The sequence below is a fragment of the Heterocephalus glaber genome, unplaced genomic scaffold (assembly GCF_053883595.1).
Source record: "Heterocephalus glaber isolate CG9 unplaced genomic scaffold, H.glaber_assembly_v1.0 deba00001561, whole genome shotgun sequence".
Lineage (NCBI taxonomy): Eukaryota > Metazoa > Chordata > Mammalia > Rodentia > Bathyergidae > Heterocephalus > Heterocephalus glaber.
Genome location: NW_028258349.1, coordinates 10333039 through 10351300, shown reverse-complemented (window position 1 = coordinate 10351300; position 18262 = coordinate 10333039). Strand labels below are relative to the sequence as shown.

At 45.9% G+C, this 18262-nt stretch overlaps 1 protein-coding gene across 3 annotated transcripts; it reads left to right on the top strand.

The window, feature by feature from the left end:
• Window positions 1-1350: 1350 nt before the first annotated feature.
• LOC101726208 (free fatty acid receptor 2) lies at window positions 1351-16079 on the top strand. Of its 3 annotated transcripts, none has more exons than XM_021239786.2 (4): window positions 1351-1480; window positions 1626-1736; window positions 13357-13515; window positions 14356-16079. In XM_021239786.2, the coding sequence occupies exon 4, from the start codon at window positions 14357-14359 to the stop codon at window positions 15350-15352; it is 996 nt and encodes a 331-aa protein (XP_021095445.1). In that variant the 5' UTR covers window positions 1351-1480; window positions 1626-1736; window positions 13357-13515; window position 14356; the 3' UTR covers window positions 15353-16079. The 3 variants fall into 3 exon arrangements, with proteins under 3 accessions (XP_021095445.1, XP_021095446.1, XP_087047178.1); XM_087191052.1 differs by having other exon boundaries at window positions 1468-1530; window positions 14356-15530; XM_021239787.2 differs by having other exon boundaries at window positions 13365-16079.
• The last annotated feature ends 2183 nt before the right edge of the window (window positions 16080-18262 follow it).

The following is an 18262-nucleotide window of genomic DNA, read 5'->3' as shown; positions in this document are numbered from 1 at the left end:
GGGAGCAGGAAGGGCCCCACCATAGTGCAGCTGGGGACAGCACAGCACAGTGTCACCATCCCGACACAGAACTCCCTCCTCCTGTACTTGGGAACTTGCCCTTGTCCTATTTCTGTGGTTTTGTTTTTGTTTTTTTTTTGGTACCGGGGATCGATCTTGGGTCCTTGCACTTGCAAGGCAGGCGGCAGAACCACTGAGCTAAATCCCTGGCCCAGTCCTCTCTGTTTCTGTGGCTCCCCTGATCCTGGCCCTCGGGCTCCACTTGCGGCTTGTGTGGCCAGCTAAACCACTCAGAGCCAGCGGGGCCAGCCTGGAGACCTGGGCAGTGACCATGGGACAAGAGACTGTCTCTGCACATGCTGTAGTCTTAAACTTCTGGAAGCCTCTGTGTGAGAAGAGAGCTGGCAAACTCTCGTCCTCCCTCAAACCCACTTCATTCCACTCAGCAGAGCCCAGGAGGCATTGGTGACAGGAAGACAGGATCAAGTACTGGTGCAATTTAAGGTGTCTGCTGCCGCCTTCACTTCATGAGGTTGGAGGATACTTCCAAAGCCTCAAAATCCTTTAAGAGCTCTTCTTGTCCAGGGAGCATACAAGTGGAAAGAAGAGGAATCGAGATAAGTAGGGAGCCAAAACAAGTGTCAGGGAGACACAGGATAGGAAATCTGACTCGTAGTGTGTCTCCCAGTCAAGGGACTTCCCTGACTATGGAGTGAGGACAGAGGCGCTCGCTAACAGGCATTTCAAAGAAGCGAATTGCTCAGTAGGTTAAACTTTGTGAAAAGGCACAAAAAAACAGAGAGGGACCTAAGAACCCTAATTTTCCTCAACTCAAGCAGAACATTCTCAGAAAGCCTCCCATGATCGCACATTTCTCGTCATCCCTGACAAGTCTGCCAGCCTCATCTGGCCTCAGCTGAGTGCGGCCAGACCTGCCACTTCTGGCCTTCCTAGGCCCTGGAGGCCCTAGCCCCTTTCTGATGCGCTGAGGGAAGCTCTGCCCCTGCCTGCTGTTGCCTCTGCTTCTGCGGCAGCATCCACTGTGGCCCGAGGCTGGTGGCTGGACTGGCACTGAGGGACAGAGCAGGTCCACAATACACCCCACTATCCACCATGCAGGGTGGCGGTTGCTTTAGCAATCCTCTCCTGGCTTCCTTCCCCCAATGCTGTGATTAATTGAGTTCTTACATTGAAAAATAAATGGTACTTTTATCGGAGAAAATACAGATACATGTTGCCTAATTATAGTTGGCTGGGGTGCCACTCAACAAAACGCTCATATCTGATTTTCTGTCCTTAAGACAAAACCGATCGCTGCTAATGGAACTTGGCTTAGATCCTGTGTGCACCCGATGCCAGGAGGCACTCCCGAGCCAGGGATCCAACAACAGTGGGGCTGGCTGCAGTGCTCTGGGCGGTGCATTCTTTCCCATTTGCTGGGAAATCCTCCCATTTTCCTGAGAAGGCCAGAGTGGATGGGGTAAGCAGGGCCGGGGCTTTGGGGAATCAATGGAAAGCTGCAGGATCTGGGTGAGGAGGCTTATCTGCAAAAGTTGCAAAAGTATAATTTGGAAGGGACTACCAGCTTCTTCACTTAACTTTTTTTAAATCCTGATTTCTAACAGCACATGGCACTCAGACTCCTTTGCAGTGAGATGTAGCCACTTGACTAAATTCTTGCCACTGTGCTATCAGCAGAACTGGAACTCCTGAGAAATCTCTCAAAATGAGAAGGGGTGAGTGTTTCTTCTCTTTTTTTCTATGCTGTTTTCAGGAATACAGATGTGATGGTTGAGGCTTCAGCTTCCATTTTGGACTAACTATGAAGAGAAGGGCCATCCTAGGATTTGTAAAGCAGGGAGCCAGAAGGAAGATGGGCCTCTAGGATCTTCCTGAGGCTGCCAAAGACAGTTAGGGGTTGCCTGCACTGCATACCTGTAGGCTGCTTCTACTATATGTGTCAGAAAAGCAGAATTCTACCTCACTTACAGCACTATTACTTGAGGTTGTTCTATTATGGACAACAGAATCCAGTTCTCACTGATTGGAAGTTTCAGCACATAATCACGCCATAGAAAACGAAAGTATCTACCCTCAGTTTCTGGTGGCAGTTGAGAAGGAGGGTAATTCAAAGGGAATTTGAATAACTTAAGGGGCAGAGGACAGCAGTAACAGCAAAAAACAACATGAACTGGATCTTCCTCTTCCTCTTGTGTCTTCCCCCTCACCTGGCATCTTTTCTCCTCTAATACCTATGATGATTAATATCCTTCTCTAAGGGGTGAAATCAGAATAATGGTTATCTGGAGGGGCCATGGTTTGCCAATGGAAAGGGGCATGAAAAACAAGTTTATATCTGGACCCGGGTGGTGGCTACATAAATGTAGTGCAGATGTGGTAACATTTATCCCTAAGATTAGTGGCTTTCTTTTTTTTATGTTGTACACTAATAATAATAATTTCTGAAAAAATCTAGAATTTTACAGTTTTTATATACTTTAGCTATTTCAGCCCTAGAGACTTCTGCTCCCCATATTCGCTATTCAAGGTTTATATAATTTGGGGGCCCTCCCCCTCTTCCTTACCAACCAAAGCCCCTCTTGTCAAGTTGAGGAAGTGTTCAATGAATATTCACTTTCCTCGACTCTAATAGCTAGGAGTTGTCATCGTAAGACACAAAGAAAACCAGCAGAAGTCTCCTGTGAGTGGCTTCTAGTCAAGCTATGATTTTCTCGATTTAAGAGTCAGATAGATCCAGCTCCTGTGTGTCTCTTATTTTCTGTTCTCTCTATCCCTGTTTTTCTGCTCAGAATGTAGATCCTTTTTGCAAAGTATGGTGGCCCAGGCCTGTAATCCCAGCACTCTGGGAGGCTGAGGCAGGGAAATTGCAATGTAACCAGCCTGGGCAAGTTAGTAACTCAGTGAGACCCTGTCTCAAAATTTTAAAAAGGGGCTGGGGATGTAGCTCAGTGCAAAGGCCCTGTGTCCAATCCCAAGAAAGGAAAGGAAAGGAAAGGAAAGGAAAGGAAAGGAAAGGAAAGGAAAGGAAAGGAAAGGAAAGGAAAGGAAGAAAAAGAAACGAATCTTGTGATCACGAAGCCAAAGCCAAAGTTTAGGGAGAGTGAGCATAAAGGGTAGCAGGGCTCAAGTTGTGGTCCTAAGCAGCCACACAAGCCTGGGCTGCCTATTTCCTTCGTGTTGCATGAGAAAAACAAACCTCTATGTGCTTAAGCCTCTGGAGTTTGGGTCTGGGGCGTGTTTTAACAATCCCTGACTCAGATATGCGGCTTTTATGTTGGTATGTGTAAAAAACTTTTCAAGTTAGAAAGAGGCTTTGGTGCTAATGTTTTGTGGCTTCAGATCATGGCACAGCAAAGGCCAAGGGAGAAGAGAGGACCCTGACAAAGCCTCAGAAACTAAAAGTCCAACTGCACACACCTGTTACCCTTGGTGCTACTCACTGCGGGCTGTGCAAACCTCCATTGGTGGAGAGGGCTGAGAAGCGAGGCTCTATGGGGATCCTGTTTTATCTAAACGTGTCTGAGGGCCAGCCTTAAAGGGTTACATCAACTGAATCATTGTTTCTCAATCTATCCTTAGCCAATTCCCATTTTTGGTAAACACAAACTTTACTTTCTAGTTTGTATTGAGAAACCAGGGCTCTTCCCCTCCCCTCAAAAATTTCCTAGGATTGTTTTTTTTTTTTTCCCCTCAACACTGGGGATTGAACCTAGGGCTTTTTCACTGTACTACATCTCCAGCCCTTTTGTATTTTTCATTTTGAGACAAGGTCTCACAAAGTTGCCCAAGCTGGGCTAAACATGTCATCTTCCTGCCTCAGACTCCCAGAGTGTTGGGATTACAGGTATCCCGGCATTCTTGAACCAAATGTAGGATCTCTCCTCCACCACACACGTGCCCAGGAGTTTCAGACCCGCCCCCTCATGCTTCTGGAGAATCAATGGTCTAATTCAAGTTCCCTATGGTTTTGCCAGCTGGAACACAAACCCTGGTAGCACCAGCAATGCCACAACTACTACAGGAAAATGAGTCACATATGTGTTAGAAACCGGCAGTGGAGGAAAACAGCAGGCGTGGCCCTGGGAAGAAAGGTAGAGGGATCAGTTTTGCCCCCAGTTGGTCTCACCTTTTGCAGGATCAGCCAGCACCTGACCCATCCGGCTCCCCTCAAGGGATCTGCGCCACTTCCACATCCGGAAACTCTCCTGCCTCTCTTCCTTTGCTCAAGGTCAACACTGAAGGGAAGCCCAGGGAAGCAACCAGCTGCCTTCTGGCCTTTTCCAAGGGTGCCGTAAACCACGAAAGCTGCTGGGTGGTCTGGCCCGAAAGCCCTGTGTATTTAGAGGGTGGGGCTTCTCAGTCTCCTTCCTGGCCTGAAGGCCAGCTGGACACAGACAACAGATGGAGAAGGGGTCTGGGAGGAAGGAAATGGTCAGACAACCTCTCCAGGCTTCCAGAAGAAAGTCCACCTCCCAAGTTCTTAGTTACATTTCACAATCAAATTCAGATCCTTATAGACATTTATGGAGACCATAAAAGCTAAATGACACGGTAAACTGGGTAGAGAGAAACCGTCGATGGTGTCTTCTCTCTATTCCCTATGTGTCCGAAGTGTTTGGAGAAGGGGAGGGAGGAGGAATAGAAAACCGTCCTGGCTAGGATCTGGCAACAGAGCAAGAACTGCAGCATGGGAAAGGCTGAGAGCTCCCCAGACCTTGGCATCCTGCAGCTGAAGGTCATGTTGGGGAGAGTGGAGAATCCACTGGTAGCAAAGCTTTCAATGGTGCAGACCCATCTGGCCCCTTGCCTCCTCTTCTTTTATGTCTAGGGGCTGCTAGCCAGGACCTCCCAGGACAGTGGGGAGCTCAGGACAGTGTGAGAACCATGGACCTTACATCTAAGTCCCAAGTTCAGAGTTCAGTCCTCCATTTACCAGATGAGACTTCAGGCAAATTACCTTATCTCTCTACACCTCAGTTTCCTCATCTGTAAAAGGGGATGAGTGTACCAAGCCCAGAGACTATTTTAAGGGTTAAATGAGTTTACCTTTGTAAAATCTTAGCATGGGACCTGGCACGTGGTGTCACACACTGGGTAATTAGCGTTGGCTGGTATACTGGATTCCTACATCCAAACTGCCACCAACTTGATGGCTTAAAATAATAAAAATGTATTTATGAAAACTTTCCCCCCATAGAGATTGATTAGAGACTGAATCCAAGGCTTTTGCACTGAGCTACATCCCCAAGCCTTTTTGTGCTTTGTTTTTTTGGGTTTTTTGCTTACATTCTTTTATTGGTACATTTTAGGTATACGATACATTTACATTTATCACTGGGTGCTTGTACCTGAACATGATGTATCTTGGTTCTTATTTTTTCCCCATTACCTGTGCGCCCTTCACCCACCCTTCCCTATTTACATAGACTTCGTTTCCATTTTTTTTTCTTTCCTCATAATTTTTCCTTTCCCCATCTCCTCCCACCACCCCTACCCCTTTTATACTTTGTTTTTAGATAGAGTCTCACTAAGTTGTCTAGGCTGGGCTTGAACTTGCAGTCCTTTCTGCCTCAGCCTCCCAGAGCTGGGATTACAGGGTGTGCCACCACACCCTGCTAGTTGTGGGTATAAAGACATGTAGTCACATTATAGTATTATACAGAAAAGTCTTGGTGCCCTAAAAATCCTCTGTGCTTGATTTATGTATCCCTTGATTTGTTTGAGCAATCAGTGAACCAGAATATCACATAATTAGAATCATAAATTATGTGGCCTTTTCAGGTTGGGTTCTTTCACTTAGCAACATGTGTTTAAGGCTCCTCCATGTCTTTTCATGGGTTCATACTTTATTTCTCATGTGTGTTTGGGGTGGGGGTGATACTGAGAGTTTAACCCAGACCCTTTGCACTGAACTACATCTCCAGCCCCTTTTTAAATTTTTTATTTTGAGATGATCTCCCTAACTTGCCCATGGTGGGCTCAAATTTGCAATCCTCCTGCTTCAGCCTCCCAGAGTACTGGGATCACAGGTGCGTGTCCCCACACCTACCTACAACAGAAATTTATTATCCCCCAGTTCTGGATGCCAGAAACCTGAAATCAGTAGCACTAGCCTGAAATGAAGGTGTAGGGTCTCTCCATCTGCACTTTTTTTCAGTCCTGACCTTGCACCCAGAGCACCTTGACCAGAGCACTCTGTGACCTATCCTGCATGTTTTCCCTGCAGGGACCAAAGCCAGGGCCTTGAACATTCCCAGGTACTGATAAAGGTGCACAAATTGGAGCTCAAAACGCTGAAAGAAAATGGCCTCATCCCTAAGCCAAATTCCTTAAACTTTCATCTAAACCCAGCACTTCACCATCTCATGGTGTACACACTTAAGTAGAACATCGCTTTCTCTCGCTGTCCTTCACAAGGACAACACAGCCTGCTCTGGAAGTAGTTTCCCAGATAAATGCTGTGGACTGACCACCCTAGGATTAGTCCTTCTTTCTTTGAAATCTCACCTGGCCCATGTCAGGACAGTTGAGAAACTGCCTGTGGGAACTTCCTTGCTGTCAATTTTGGGGTGACTCAAGCCAAGGGTTTGGCTGGGATGAAGCACAAGGTGTTGGCAAGATAATCCTTTCTTCTGGAAGCTGGAGTGGAGAATTCATTCCTTGACGCTTCCAGCTTCTGGTGGCTGCTGTCATTCCTTGGCTTGTAGCCACATCACTCCATCTCTGCCTCCATGATCTCATCACTTTCTCTTCTGTCTGTCTGAAGTCTCCCTCTGCCTCCTTATTATAAGAACATTTATGATTCCATATAGAGCCAGCTCAGATAACCCAGGGTCATCTCCCCATCTCAAGTTCATAATCACATCTATAACGTCCTTTTGGCCATGTGAAGTAACATTCCCAGATTCTAGGGATTAGGGTGTGAATAACTTTTGAGGGGATCATTGTGCAGCCATCACAGCCAGTATTATTGGCCAGGACTGGTGTCTTTCACAAGAAGCAGGTGGACAGAAAGTGAAGGAGGTTGGGCTATGGTGACCAGCAGTGGGTGGTAACAACTTCCAGATGCCCTCTCTACAGGCAGAGTCCAAAGCATACTCCCTAGGTGCCACTCTGAGATGCCCCTATTTATTTCTGCAGCACTGGAGTTGGGCTATGTGAAGGCTGCAGAGTTGGAGGAGACCACTATTCAAATGACAGAGGAAGGGCTGTTCAAGTGGAAACTATAGAGGACATGCAAATGCCAGAGAGCATAAACTGTCACCTCCGCAGTAGAGTGATCTGGCCTTGTGAAGTCGCTGCAGGGGCTCAAAGAGAGCAAGACACAAATGGAAGCAGAGTGAACTGTATGGCATAGGACAGCAACAAAACCTCAGAACCCACTTGAACATATGGCCTAGAATCATCTTCCTTCCTCTTTCCTAGGAGAGTTCCATTTCTCCATCCTTCATTTATTGTTATTTATTTCAAGTTAGGTATCCCAAACCCCACTTGGTCCTCTCTGCATCCAGTGGTACATTCTCCCTAATCCACACCATCATCCACTCCCTATCTCCGCTCAAGTCTGCAAGGAACTTCCCTAGCTGATCTTCCTGCTTCCAATTCATCCCTCTGGAAACCATTCTTCACTTAGCAGAGGACTGGATCCTCTAAAATCATAAATCACATCATGCAGCTCTCCTATGGCCCCAAGTGGCTTCCCACTGCTTAGAAATGGAACCCTAATGCTTCATGCGGTCAAAAAGGTTCACTAAAGCTTCGTCCTCTACTGGAGTCACCCTGCTCACGGTGCTCCCACTGCACTGGCCCTCTGGTTCTGCCACATAGAGATGCCTTGCACTCAGTTCCTTGGCCTTGGCCATGGTCTCGAAACCCCTTCTCAGAGTCCAGCTCTACAGTAAGCTCACAGATGCCCTTCTGAGCCCCTGACTCAAGAAGCCTCACCTGTCCCTGACCACCTTCCCTTTCCCATCATGTTGCTTCTTTCCTCCATAATGTGCATCCCCCTGTGGACGCTCCTGCGTTCATATTCACTTGCTGATTGTCTGTCTCCCTCCACTAGAATGTCACTTCTAAGAGTGAAACCACGTCTATGTGTTTTCACCCTGGTATCTCCAGTGCTTGGCACAGGTCCTGGCACATCCTAGGGAGGTGGTGGCAAAACTTTTAGAGCTTTCAGGGATACAAACAGCCTGCTGAGGCACACGTGCCATGGGTTTACTACCACTGCCCTAGGGGATAGACAGGTTGAGTGAGTGAATGAATGGATGAATGAATGAAGCAATAGCTCTTTGTTTATTGTTAATACCACAACTGGTGAAATCCATCATTCTCTTTCATTGTATGTCTTCTATTTTTACCTTCCCATTGTTTATTTTGCCTGATTAATTAAGTTTATTGTACATTTTAGTTATACATAATGATCACATTCATAATAGGGAATTTGTGTTTGTATAGGATATATCTTGATTCTCATGTTTTTCCCATTCCCCTAGCCTCCCTTCAACCCCTCTTCCCCTCCTTATTTACAAAAGTTTTGCTTCCATTTTTTCCTTCTTTTCTCATTTTCTTTTCTTTTCCCTTCCTTTCTTTCACCTACCCCTTCTCTAGTTCCCCTATCCATTTACACATTTTCTTCCTCTTTCACAATATTTATTATACATTTTCATAGCCATTTACACCTTCAGTTTCTCACACCAGAGAGACGATGCAGTATTTACACGTGTGTCCAATTTATTTCACTTAAGATTATGGTTTCACGGTGCATCCATTTAGCTATAAAAGAGTCAAGTTTTTTTTTTATTTGAGACAGGGTCTCACTACGTAGCTCAGGATGGCTTTGAACTCACTATGGAGCCCAGACTGGCCTTGAACCCATGGCACTCTTTCTGCCGCAGCCTCCCGAATACTGGGATTATAGGCATGTACCACTATGCTGGGCTTGAGTTCATCTTTCTTTATGGCTGAGTAGCACTCCATTTTATGTTTTTAAAACCACATTCATTGATTGTTGGGCATTTGGGCTGCTTCCAAGCTTTAGCTATTACAAACTGTGCAGCTATAAACATGGGTGCACATATATCACTGTGGTATGATTCTTTTAATTATTTTGGGAAGATACCAAGAAGGGGAATAGCTGGGTCAAATGGGGTCTCTAGTTTGAGTTTTTTGAGGAATCTCCACACTGATTTCCACAGTGGTTGCACCAGTCTGTACTCCCACCAACAGGGAGAAGGGTTTCTTTCTCCTCCACAGCTGCACCAGCATTTGTTGTTGGTTGATTTCTTGATAGCAGCCATTCTTTCTGGACTGAGATGGGGTCTCAGCATTGTTTTAATTTGCATCTCTCAAATGACCAGTGATGTTGAGCATTTTTTCGTATATTTATTTGCTGTTTCTACTTCTTCATCTGAGAAGTATCCATTTCTGATGCCCATTTTTGGATTGGGTCTTCAAATTTGGGGGAGTCTGATTTGTTGAGTTCTTTATATATTCTAGATAGTAGTCTTTTTTTTTTTTTTTTGGTACGGGGAATCGAACTCAGGTCCTTGCGCTTGCGCAGCTGGTGGTGAAACCACTGAGCTAAATCCCTGGCCCTAGATAGCAGTGTTTTGTCTGAGGAACAGCTGGAAAAAATTTTTCCCACACTGTGGGTTGTTGCTTCACTCTGTTGATGGTTTCTCTTGCTGTGCAAAAGCTTTTTAATAAGAAGAGATCCAAATTATTGATTTTTTGTGATAATTCCTGTGTGTTTGGGGTTTTTTTGTAAAGTCTTTGCCTACACTAATGTCTTCAAGAGTTCTACATATTCTATCTTCCAGAAGATTTAGTGTTTCCCATTATTTAGCAAAGAGAATCTATATAATAAATATATATTCACCTGAATTATCAATACTGACCATGGAGATAGACCCATGGCTTTTTTGGGGGGGATGCTTCAATCCACAAAAGTTCTCAAGTGGTTATTGGCTGGAATTTCTTATCAACTCCTAGAAGAAGATAAATGAAGCATCTAAGGACAAATAGCTGTGAGGTTTTGGAAACTGTCTTCTCCCCCCTTCTAATTCTTCCATTTAGCCATCTGTTCATCATCCAGGAAATTGTTATCGAGTGCCTAAAACATGTCAGGCTCTGGGCCAGGCCCTGGGGATACAGTGGTGAGCAAAAGGGCCAAGCTCCCTGCCTTAATGGACTATCATAAGGGGAGCTGGACTTCATGTCCTATTAATACAAATCCCCACTGCAAAAAAATGTATTATGATAAACTAAGCTATCTGCAAGGAAGGAATAGACAGAGAAGTTAATGAGAACAGCAAATGGTGGGAAAATAAAATTTAAAAAAATTAAATTTGCAATCACTTCCAAAATACTTCAGAATCAACTTAAGAAAAGACATACAAAACCTCTGGGATAAAAACTAGGCAGCACTGCTGAAGGAAATTAAAGACTTAAATAAGTGGAGAGATATGTCATGTTCATCCAATCAGCTAGGACAAGTGCAGAGGGTGGAATCAGGAGAAAAGCTAGAATCAAGTTTATAGTTGTTGTTGTTGCCATACTGAGGATTGAACCCAGGGCCTGTGCCTGGTCTGCCACTGAGCCATATTCCCAGCATTCCCAGCCCCAGTCCTTTTCTACAAAAAATTTTCATTTGAGACAAAGTCTCACTAAGTTGCCCAGACTGGCCCCAAACTTACAGTCCTCCTGCTCAGCCTCCTAGGTAGCTGGGATTACAGGTGTGCACCAAGAAATTGGGCTCAGAACTAGGTTTTAAGAAACTCTAACATTTAGGGGATGAGTAGGTAAGGGTGAGCTAGTAAAGGAATTAAAAAGTGACCAAAGGAAAGGGAGGAAAACCGGAAAGGCACAATGTACCAGAATTCATGGAAAGAGGATGTTTCAAGAAATTATATTATATGCTAGTTGAATAAGAAAAAAATGTCCACTGGATTTAGTCACATAGAAGTCACTGCTGACCTTAGGAAGAGAAGAGCCTATGGAAAGCTGGGGCCAGCACCCAGATTACAGCAGATTGAGCGTGACTGAGAAATAAGGACGTGGAGAATATGATTCTACAGAACTTTAATCAGTCCAATTTCCCATTATAGTAATAGGCCAAGCCGTAATGACAATAAAAAGAAATTGAACTTGGAAGACATTGCAAGACTGTTGTGAAATCTTATTGAATTCAGCCTGAGAGGCTGCATTTCCTTTTCCTGTGACATAGATGGGGATCTTGAGTCATGAGTTCAGGTTTCCTTTGTTATGTTCCTTTTTCTCTCTTTTCCCCTCTCTGATCTGCTTAGAGCATCAGGTTAGAAGCTCCCGAGTCCTTCTGCAATATACACCTTTGTAGCTAATGTGAACATGGCAGAGTGACTTCTTCCACATAACCACACACTACTATGACAAAGGAAGGCATGGGGCTTGGTGGGGGAGGGGGAGGACCAGTAGACAGCTCCTCCTCCTCAACACTCATTTTCCAGTAAGCATCTGTTTGTGTTTAAATCCAGATCCTCATAAACATTTATAGAAAATCATAAAAGCAAAATGACACAAGTACATTTGGTAGTAAACAACAGAATGGTCTAATTCCCCTGTTTGGGGCTGGGGATTTAGCTCAGGGGCACTGCCCAAGGTCCTGAGTTCAATCCCCTGTACCAAAAAAAAAAAGTATCTAATTCCCTGTTGATCTGGAAAGCACCTATGTGTGTTGAGAAAAGGAAATACAAGAAGTGAAACCCCTTAGTTCTAGAAAAGAGCAGAGCTGAAGAGAATGAAAGCTAAACATCAAGGTGTCTGAACCCACAAAAAGGGTCCTAGGCCACAAAAAGAATAATGGAATGAATGAATGAGAAATCAATAGGGAATCAATATATCCTAGAGAAAGAATGGAGATTCTGTAAGGAGGGATCAGGCCCCAGATGGCAAAAGAACCACCTATTTTTTAGGTCAGGAGGAAAATGTGGGTCTGGGGATGTGATTCAGTGGTAGAGGGCTTGACTTGCAGGCATGGAGCCCTAGATTTCATCCCGGCACCTCAAAAATAACAAAGAGAGAACCATATTGTGATTGTCCTTGTTTCCTTAGGTATATATTGCCTGTTTGTTTTTTTGAGACAGAGTCTCCCTGTGTAGTTCAGGCTGGCCTCACTATGTAGCCCAGGCTGGTGTCAAACTCACAGCAATCCTCCTGCCTCGGCCTCCTGAGTGCTGGGATTACAGGTGTGTGCCACCACCCATGGCTTTCTTGGGTGTGTATTGCAAAAGGACTCAGAGGCTTCTAACCTGGTGCTCTAAGCAGATCAAAGAGGGGAAAAGAGAGAAAAAGGACAGGAGTAGTTCAGGGGAATATAAGAGGAAAAGGACCAGTGTTGAGTGCCACACCCCTGTGAGGAGCTATACAGGCACCTGAACTTGAGTCTCCTGGATTACTAACACTATCCCAGTTAAATGGCACACCCGAGCCTCTATATATATATATGACATTTTTTTTTGGTACCGGGGATCGAACTCCGGTCCTTGCGCTTGCGCAGCAGGCGACAAAACTGCCAAGCTAAATCCCTGGCCCCAAGCCACCATGTATTTTACCAAGTGGCTCATGGTTTATGAATCTGCTCAACAGGCTTGAGAGTAGGACAAACCAGGACATCCACTAAATGCTAAGCCCTGGACCAAGTGCTTTGTATCTCATCGGGTCCTTTCAGAAATCCTGTGAGGTTAATATTTCCATGCTTACTCGACAGAAAAGGAAACAAAAGTTCAGAAAATTGATCTGCCCCAAAACCTTAATAAAAGGACTTGGAACTGAGCCGGTATCTGCATGGCCTTAAATCCCATGCTATTTCTACCATAATAAAACAGAAGCTAGAATCCTGGAACCAATCTGTTTCATGTGAGAGGGACAGGAAAATTGTTAGGGTGGTGGGCAGTAGACCATACATACAGAAAGGAGAAAATTAAAGAATAAAAGGAAGCAGGAAACTTCTTTTCTGATAAAGAAATTGACGTTCTAGGCCCTGACAGAAGCAATTGCCTAGTAAAGCAAAGAGAATTTGACTTGGGACTTGGAAAAAAAAATGCCTGGGGTTAAAATGAAAAACAAACAGGAAATCAGGACAGAAAAATCTATGTTTGGAAGTCGGAGAGAGGCTCTCCCGGGAGAGAAAGGAGATGCAGAGGCCCTATACTGTGGGTTTGGGAGGAAACAGTGCTTCTTTTCTCTGGTCACGTGGCCCCCGGGGTATAAAACCTTTCCACCAGCCAGGTCCCTTGCAATACTTTCCTGTATGAAACGGGCAGCAGCAGTAGCTAAAGTGCTGTTCCTCTTTCCGAGGCTTCCAGACTTTCCTTCAGGACTAACCCCAAGAAGCCATCTAACAGGAACAAAGACAAGGCAAGATGGCTAACTGAATCCTTATGGGACCCAACTGGCAGGATCAAACATTGATGGGAAGGCGTCGGGAGGCTGTGCTGGAGAAACTGAAGCATGAAGGTCAGACCCAGAGGCGGGAGCTATCCTGTGTGCCCGGGCAAGGAACCTCAGACTGGGGAATCCAGAGAGGACGGAGGGCAAAACTGTGTTAGGCAGCAAGGATTACCAACCCAGTGGAAACTGAGTCACCCCAGGAAGAACTAGAGTTCTTCTATTTATAGGCAAAGCACCAAGCTCAGTTGGGGCCTGTGGGCTTTTCTGAAGTCTTTACAGTCTTTGGGGGGCAAGCCCCAAAGCATATGCTAGTTCACATTCCTCTCATGCTGCCTCAGATTCCCCTTTTCAATAGAATCCCGAGTAATTGGACAGGAACAAATAAGGTGGAGGAAAATTGTGTTCTGCAAAAGGAGAGGACTGAAGGGTAGGGAGGTAGGCTGGGGGCGCTGGGACACCCAGCCCAGGGTCCACAGTGCCTGGGCTCTCACGGCCTCCTTACCCTGAGACACACCTTACAGGCCTCTCCTGGCTGTGATGCCTTCACCTCCCTCGGGGTCAAGATGGAAACTGCTAACAGTAACTTCCTGTACCTGGGAGGCCAGTAGGAGAAAGGCCGGGGAAACTGGAGGGGGAATTCCCTTGGGGAGCCAAGGGTTGGTCTCCCCCAGAGACGCAGGATGGCAAACGTAATAACTGCTGCTTAATATCCCGCCCAAGGTAAAGTCAATAATTGCTCTGGGCAGTTCAGGCAGGTGGTGTGAGCAAGCAGTGGTGGCAGCAGAAACCTTGGGCCTGGGGAGAAGGGGAGCTTGCCAGGGAGGATGTCTGCATCCTGAACCAGAAGAGGACTGTGCAGGCTGTGAGTGGGGCCTCCTGATTCTGCACTTTTCCATCCTCCTCCAGAATGACGCTTGACTGGCACAGTTCCTTGATCCTCACAGCCTACATCTTCATCTTCCTCACGGGCCTCCCTGCCAACCTCCTGGCCCTGCGGGCCTTTGTGGGGCGGGTCCGCCAGCCCCAGCCTGCACCTGTGCACATCCTTCTGCTCAGCCTGACACTGGCTGACCTCCTGCTGCTGCTGCTCCTGCCCTTTAGGATCATCGAGGCTGCATCCAACTTCCGCTGGTATCTGCCTCAGATTGTCTGCGCCCTTACTGGTTTTGGCTTCTATAGCAGCATCTACTGCAGCACGTGGCTCCTGGCGGGCATCAGCATTGAGCGCTACCTGGGAGTGGCCTTCCCCGTGCAGTACAAGCTCTCTCGGCGGCCTGTATATGGCGTGATCGCTGCTCTGGTCGCCTGGATCATGTCCTTCGGTCACTGCACCATAGTGATCGTTGTTCAGTACTTGAACTCAACTGAGCAGGTGAGAGATGGGACTGAAGGCACCTGCTATCAGAACTTCACCCAAGAGCAGCTAGACTTGGTGCTGCCCGTGCGGCTGGAGCTGTGTCTGGTGCTCTTCTTCATCCCCATGGTGGTCACCATCTTCTGCTACTGGCGCTTCGTGTGGATTATGCTCACCCAGCCCCACGTAGGGGCCCAAAGGAGGCGCCGAGCTGTGGGACTGGCTGTTGTGACCCTGCTCAACTTCCTGCTGTGCTTCGGACCTTACAACCTGTCACACATGGTGGGGTTTATCTTAAGGCAAAGCCCCCAGTGGCGAGAGGAGGCTGTGGTGTTCTGTTCTCTCAACGCCACCCTGGACCCGCTGCTGTTCTACTTCTCTTCTTCGGTGGTGCGCAGAACTTTTGGGGAAGGGCTGCAGCTGCTGCGCATTCAGGGCTCCTCCCTGCTGGGGTGCAGAGCGAAAGAGACGGCAGAGGTGGCTGCAAGTGGGAACAGGGGCATGAGTCAAACAGAGAGAAGGCCAAGTTCGGACTTAATCACAGACTAGCGATTTCCTGCGACTTGGGGGGCGGGTCGGTGCTCTGGGCCCCATGGGAGTTGAGCAGCCAGGGAGCCGGGAAGCTCCCAGATGCAGGAATCCTCCAGCCCAAACTATGACTGGGACTTTGTAAAAACCTCTCTTGCTAGCTTGGTATCCCTGCCTGTCTGAATTTTCCTTCCCAAGTGAACATAGCTCAGTGATATGAGGAGAAATGGTGAGGCCTGGAAGCGCTGTCTAGCCAGGGTGTTGGAAGCAAGGTAGCTAATACGAATTCAGTCTTTGTGAGGAAGCTGGTGGCAGGGAAAGATCTGGTGGAAGCAGAGTCCTAAAGCAGTCTTGCCACAAGCTTAAAAACAGCATCTAGACACTGGTCTGGCTGTTGGTGCTGGAAAGAAGCCAATGGGAAAGACATGGAAGAGAAATACTAAATGAAGGCAAAGAAGTCTCCAAAAGGTGCTGAACTAAGGGGACTAGAAGGACTTAGATCTCTACTGATTCAGGGTTCACTGTATCAGTTTGACCCATTGTTTTGTATGTGTGCTTCATTTATTTTCACATTATCATGTCTGCTCCATTAAACTCAGAGCTGCATGTGCTCTGGGTTCCTTCATCCTCCCTGTTACCCCAGGTCAGCAGGTGGCTTGGCACCCATCATTCTGAGATTGACACTGATTAGCACAGGAAAAAACAATCTGTTCTGACAGATCAAAAATAAAGATGATGAAACTGTGAAGTGAGTGTCCATGATTTTTGTAACACTTCTGCAAGTTGGGGTGGAGGGGACAAACACAGGACGGAGAAGCAGCTGGAGCAGCTGGAGGGAGAAAGTGATGCAGTGGAAACCACAGAAACCTTTTCAGGTGGAAATGTAATGGAGCGGACACAAACGAGGACACTGGTGGAATCTTATTAGATTGAGGATGAGGGAAGCCTGGACTTAGAGGATGCAAGTGATTCCCTACTCAGAGCTACCCATCTATTCCAAGGGCTTAAAACAAATTCCCTCCTGCTCAGAAGCCCAAAGTTCCCTGTCATCAAAATTTCTCCTCCCATAATTTATCATCCCTTTGCCTGTTTTGTGCCTTCTCCCTTCCTAATCCTACCTCCTGACTCATTTCTCCACAATAGGACCCTTCATTGAATTAACTAACTCTCCAGCCTCCAGCCTTGTGGGTTGCAGCTCAAGCTACACATTACAACTACATGTAGAGATGTGAAAATAATACAGAGAGCCACCTCCGCCCTACTGACAGGATCTGGGGCCCTGCAGGTGAAACTCACTAAGTGATTGAGTCTCAGGAGCCCAATCTGTCCAAGAAATTATTCTTCAGAGAGACTTTCCATGCATTTTCCTCCCCCTTCATCTGCATCCCATACTCCCCACTTTTTGATCACTTGTTTTGACCCCTCTTCCAAAACCCCACTCAATATTAACTTTTCCCAAAAAGCCTTTTTTTATTACTCCCACCCACCCAAAAGCTTGTTTTCTGGTTTCCTTCTTCGAAGGAAGTCTGGACCAGCACCCTCTGAGCTCTGACTTCAGCACTGGAGCATCTTACTATCAAGTCTAGGCTTTCTGAGTCATCATAATAAAGATAAGGTACATCTCCCAGGAATATTCCAAGGAGTGAAGTGTGATTCTGAGTTCTATCCTTGGCACACGTGCACAACCACATACACACACACACACACACACACACACACACACACGATTCTAGATACAAAATTGCTGAGAAATTGTAGAGCATTATTTAGTTCTAGAGATGTCAATTTGTGTGAAACACGGTTTCTTCACTTCAAAGAAATATGAGTAATAAATTAAAAATCCTTGAAACAATGTATTAGGTAATTAACTATAGGATGGTTGAGGAAGAATATGTGAGAAGAAAATCTGAAATATTTCAGCTTATTATGAGTCTGTGGTGCATTACAGCTTCCTTAAAAACCTAATTTGATTTAGGTGGCATTAAAAGAAACAAGTTGCTAATAACACTACTCCACTTGGATGTACGAAAACTGTATGCTCAGTACTGACACATGTATAGGAAGGACACTAATTCAGAGAAGGAATAAACCCCTGAAAAATTAAACAAAATGTTTTAGAGATTTCAAACAATATAACAACAGTAATAGAGCACATTAAATGCCAGACGTTGTGCAATAAAAGGACCCAAAGAGGATTAAGGAAATTTTCTAATTTTCCAAGGTCAATAGATAAGAGGGTGTCCAAATCTAGGTCTTCCCACTCCAAGATGCCTGCTTTTTTTCCACTGGTATAGGAGAAGGAAGTAAGAGAATGCTGCTATGTGGCTATCAGGTTGGGACGTGGTGAGGCCCTTTTTACAAGAGAGGTATTCTATGCAGCCCCATAGCAAAGAGCAAAGATCACAACAGGGAGAGATCTTTCAAACAGCTGGGGCTGTTTAAACAGAACTGGCTCCCCCAGCCAGGCAGTCACTCCCTAATTTCCAGGAACATTCAAGCAGAAATTAGCAACCACTCATTCTAGGACACTGAGGAAACAGATCTGATGAAGGCTAAGCGAGTGAACTGGCCAGCTTCTTCCAACTCCGAGATTCTCAGGTTCTTTAGGGATGCCGCTGCTCTTGTTAACCAGGAAAGTGCAAAATGAAGTCATTTGGGGCCTCCTGGGGTTCTTAGGAAATCACCAGAGCTAGTCTGAGACTTTCAGAGTGAGACTTGAGCGACGCGCCAGAATTTAACCTTCATAAGATCACTTGATATATCAACTCATTTCTTCATTGGGAAATTAGTAATTTATTTGTTCAACAAATATGGATTGATTACTGTTGATGCTCCTTGACTTATGATGGGATTTTGTTCCAATAAACCCATCCTAACTTTAAAATACCATAAGTCCAAAATTTGTTTAACACACCTAGCCTACTGAACACC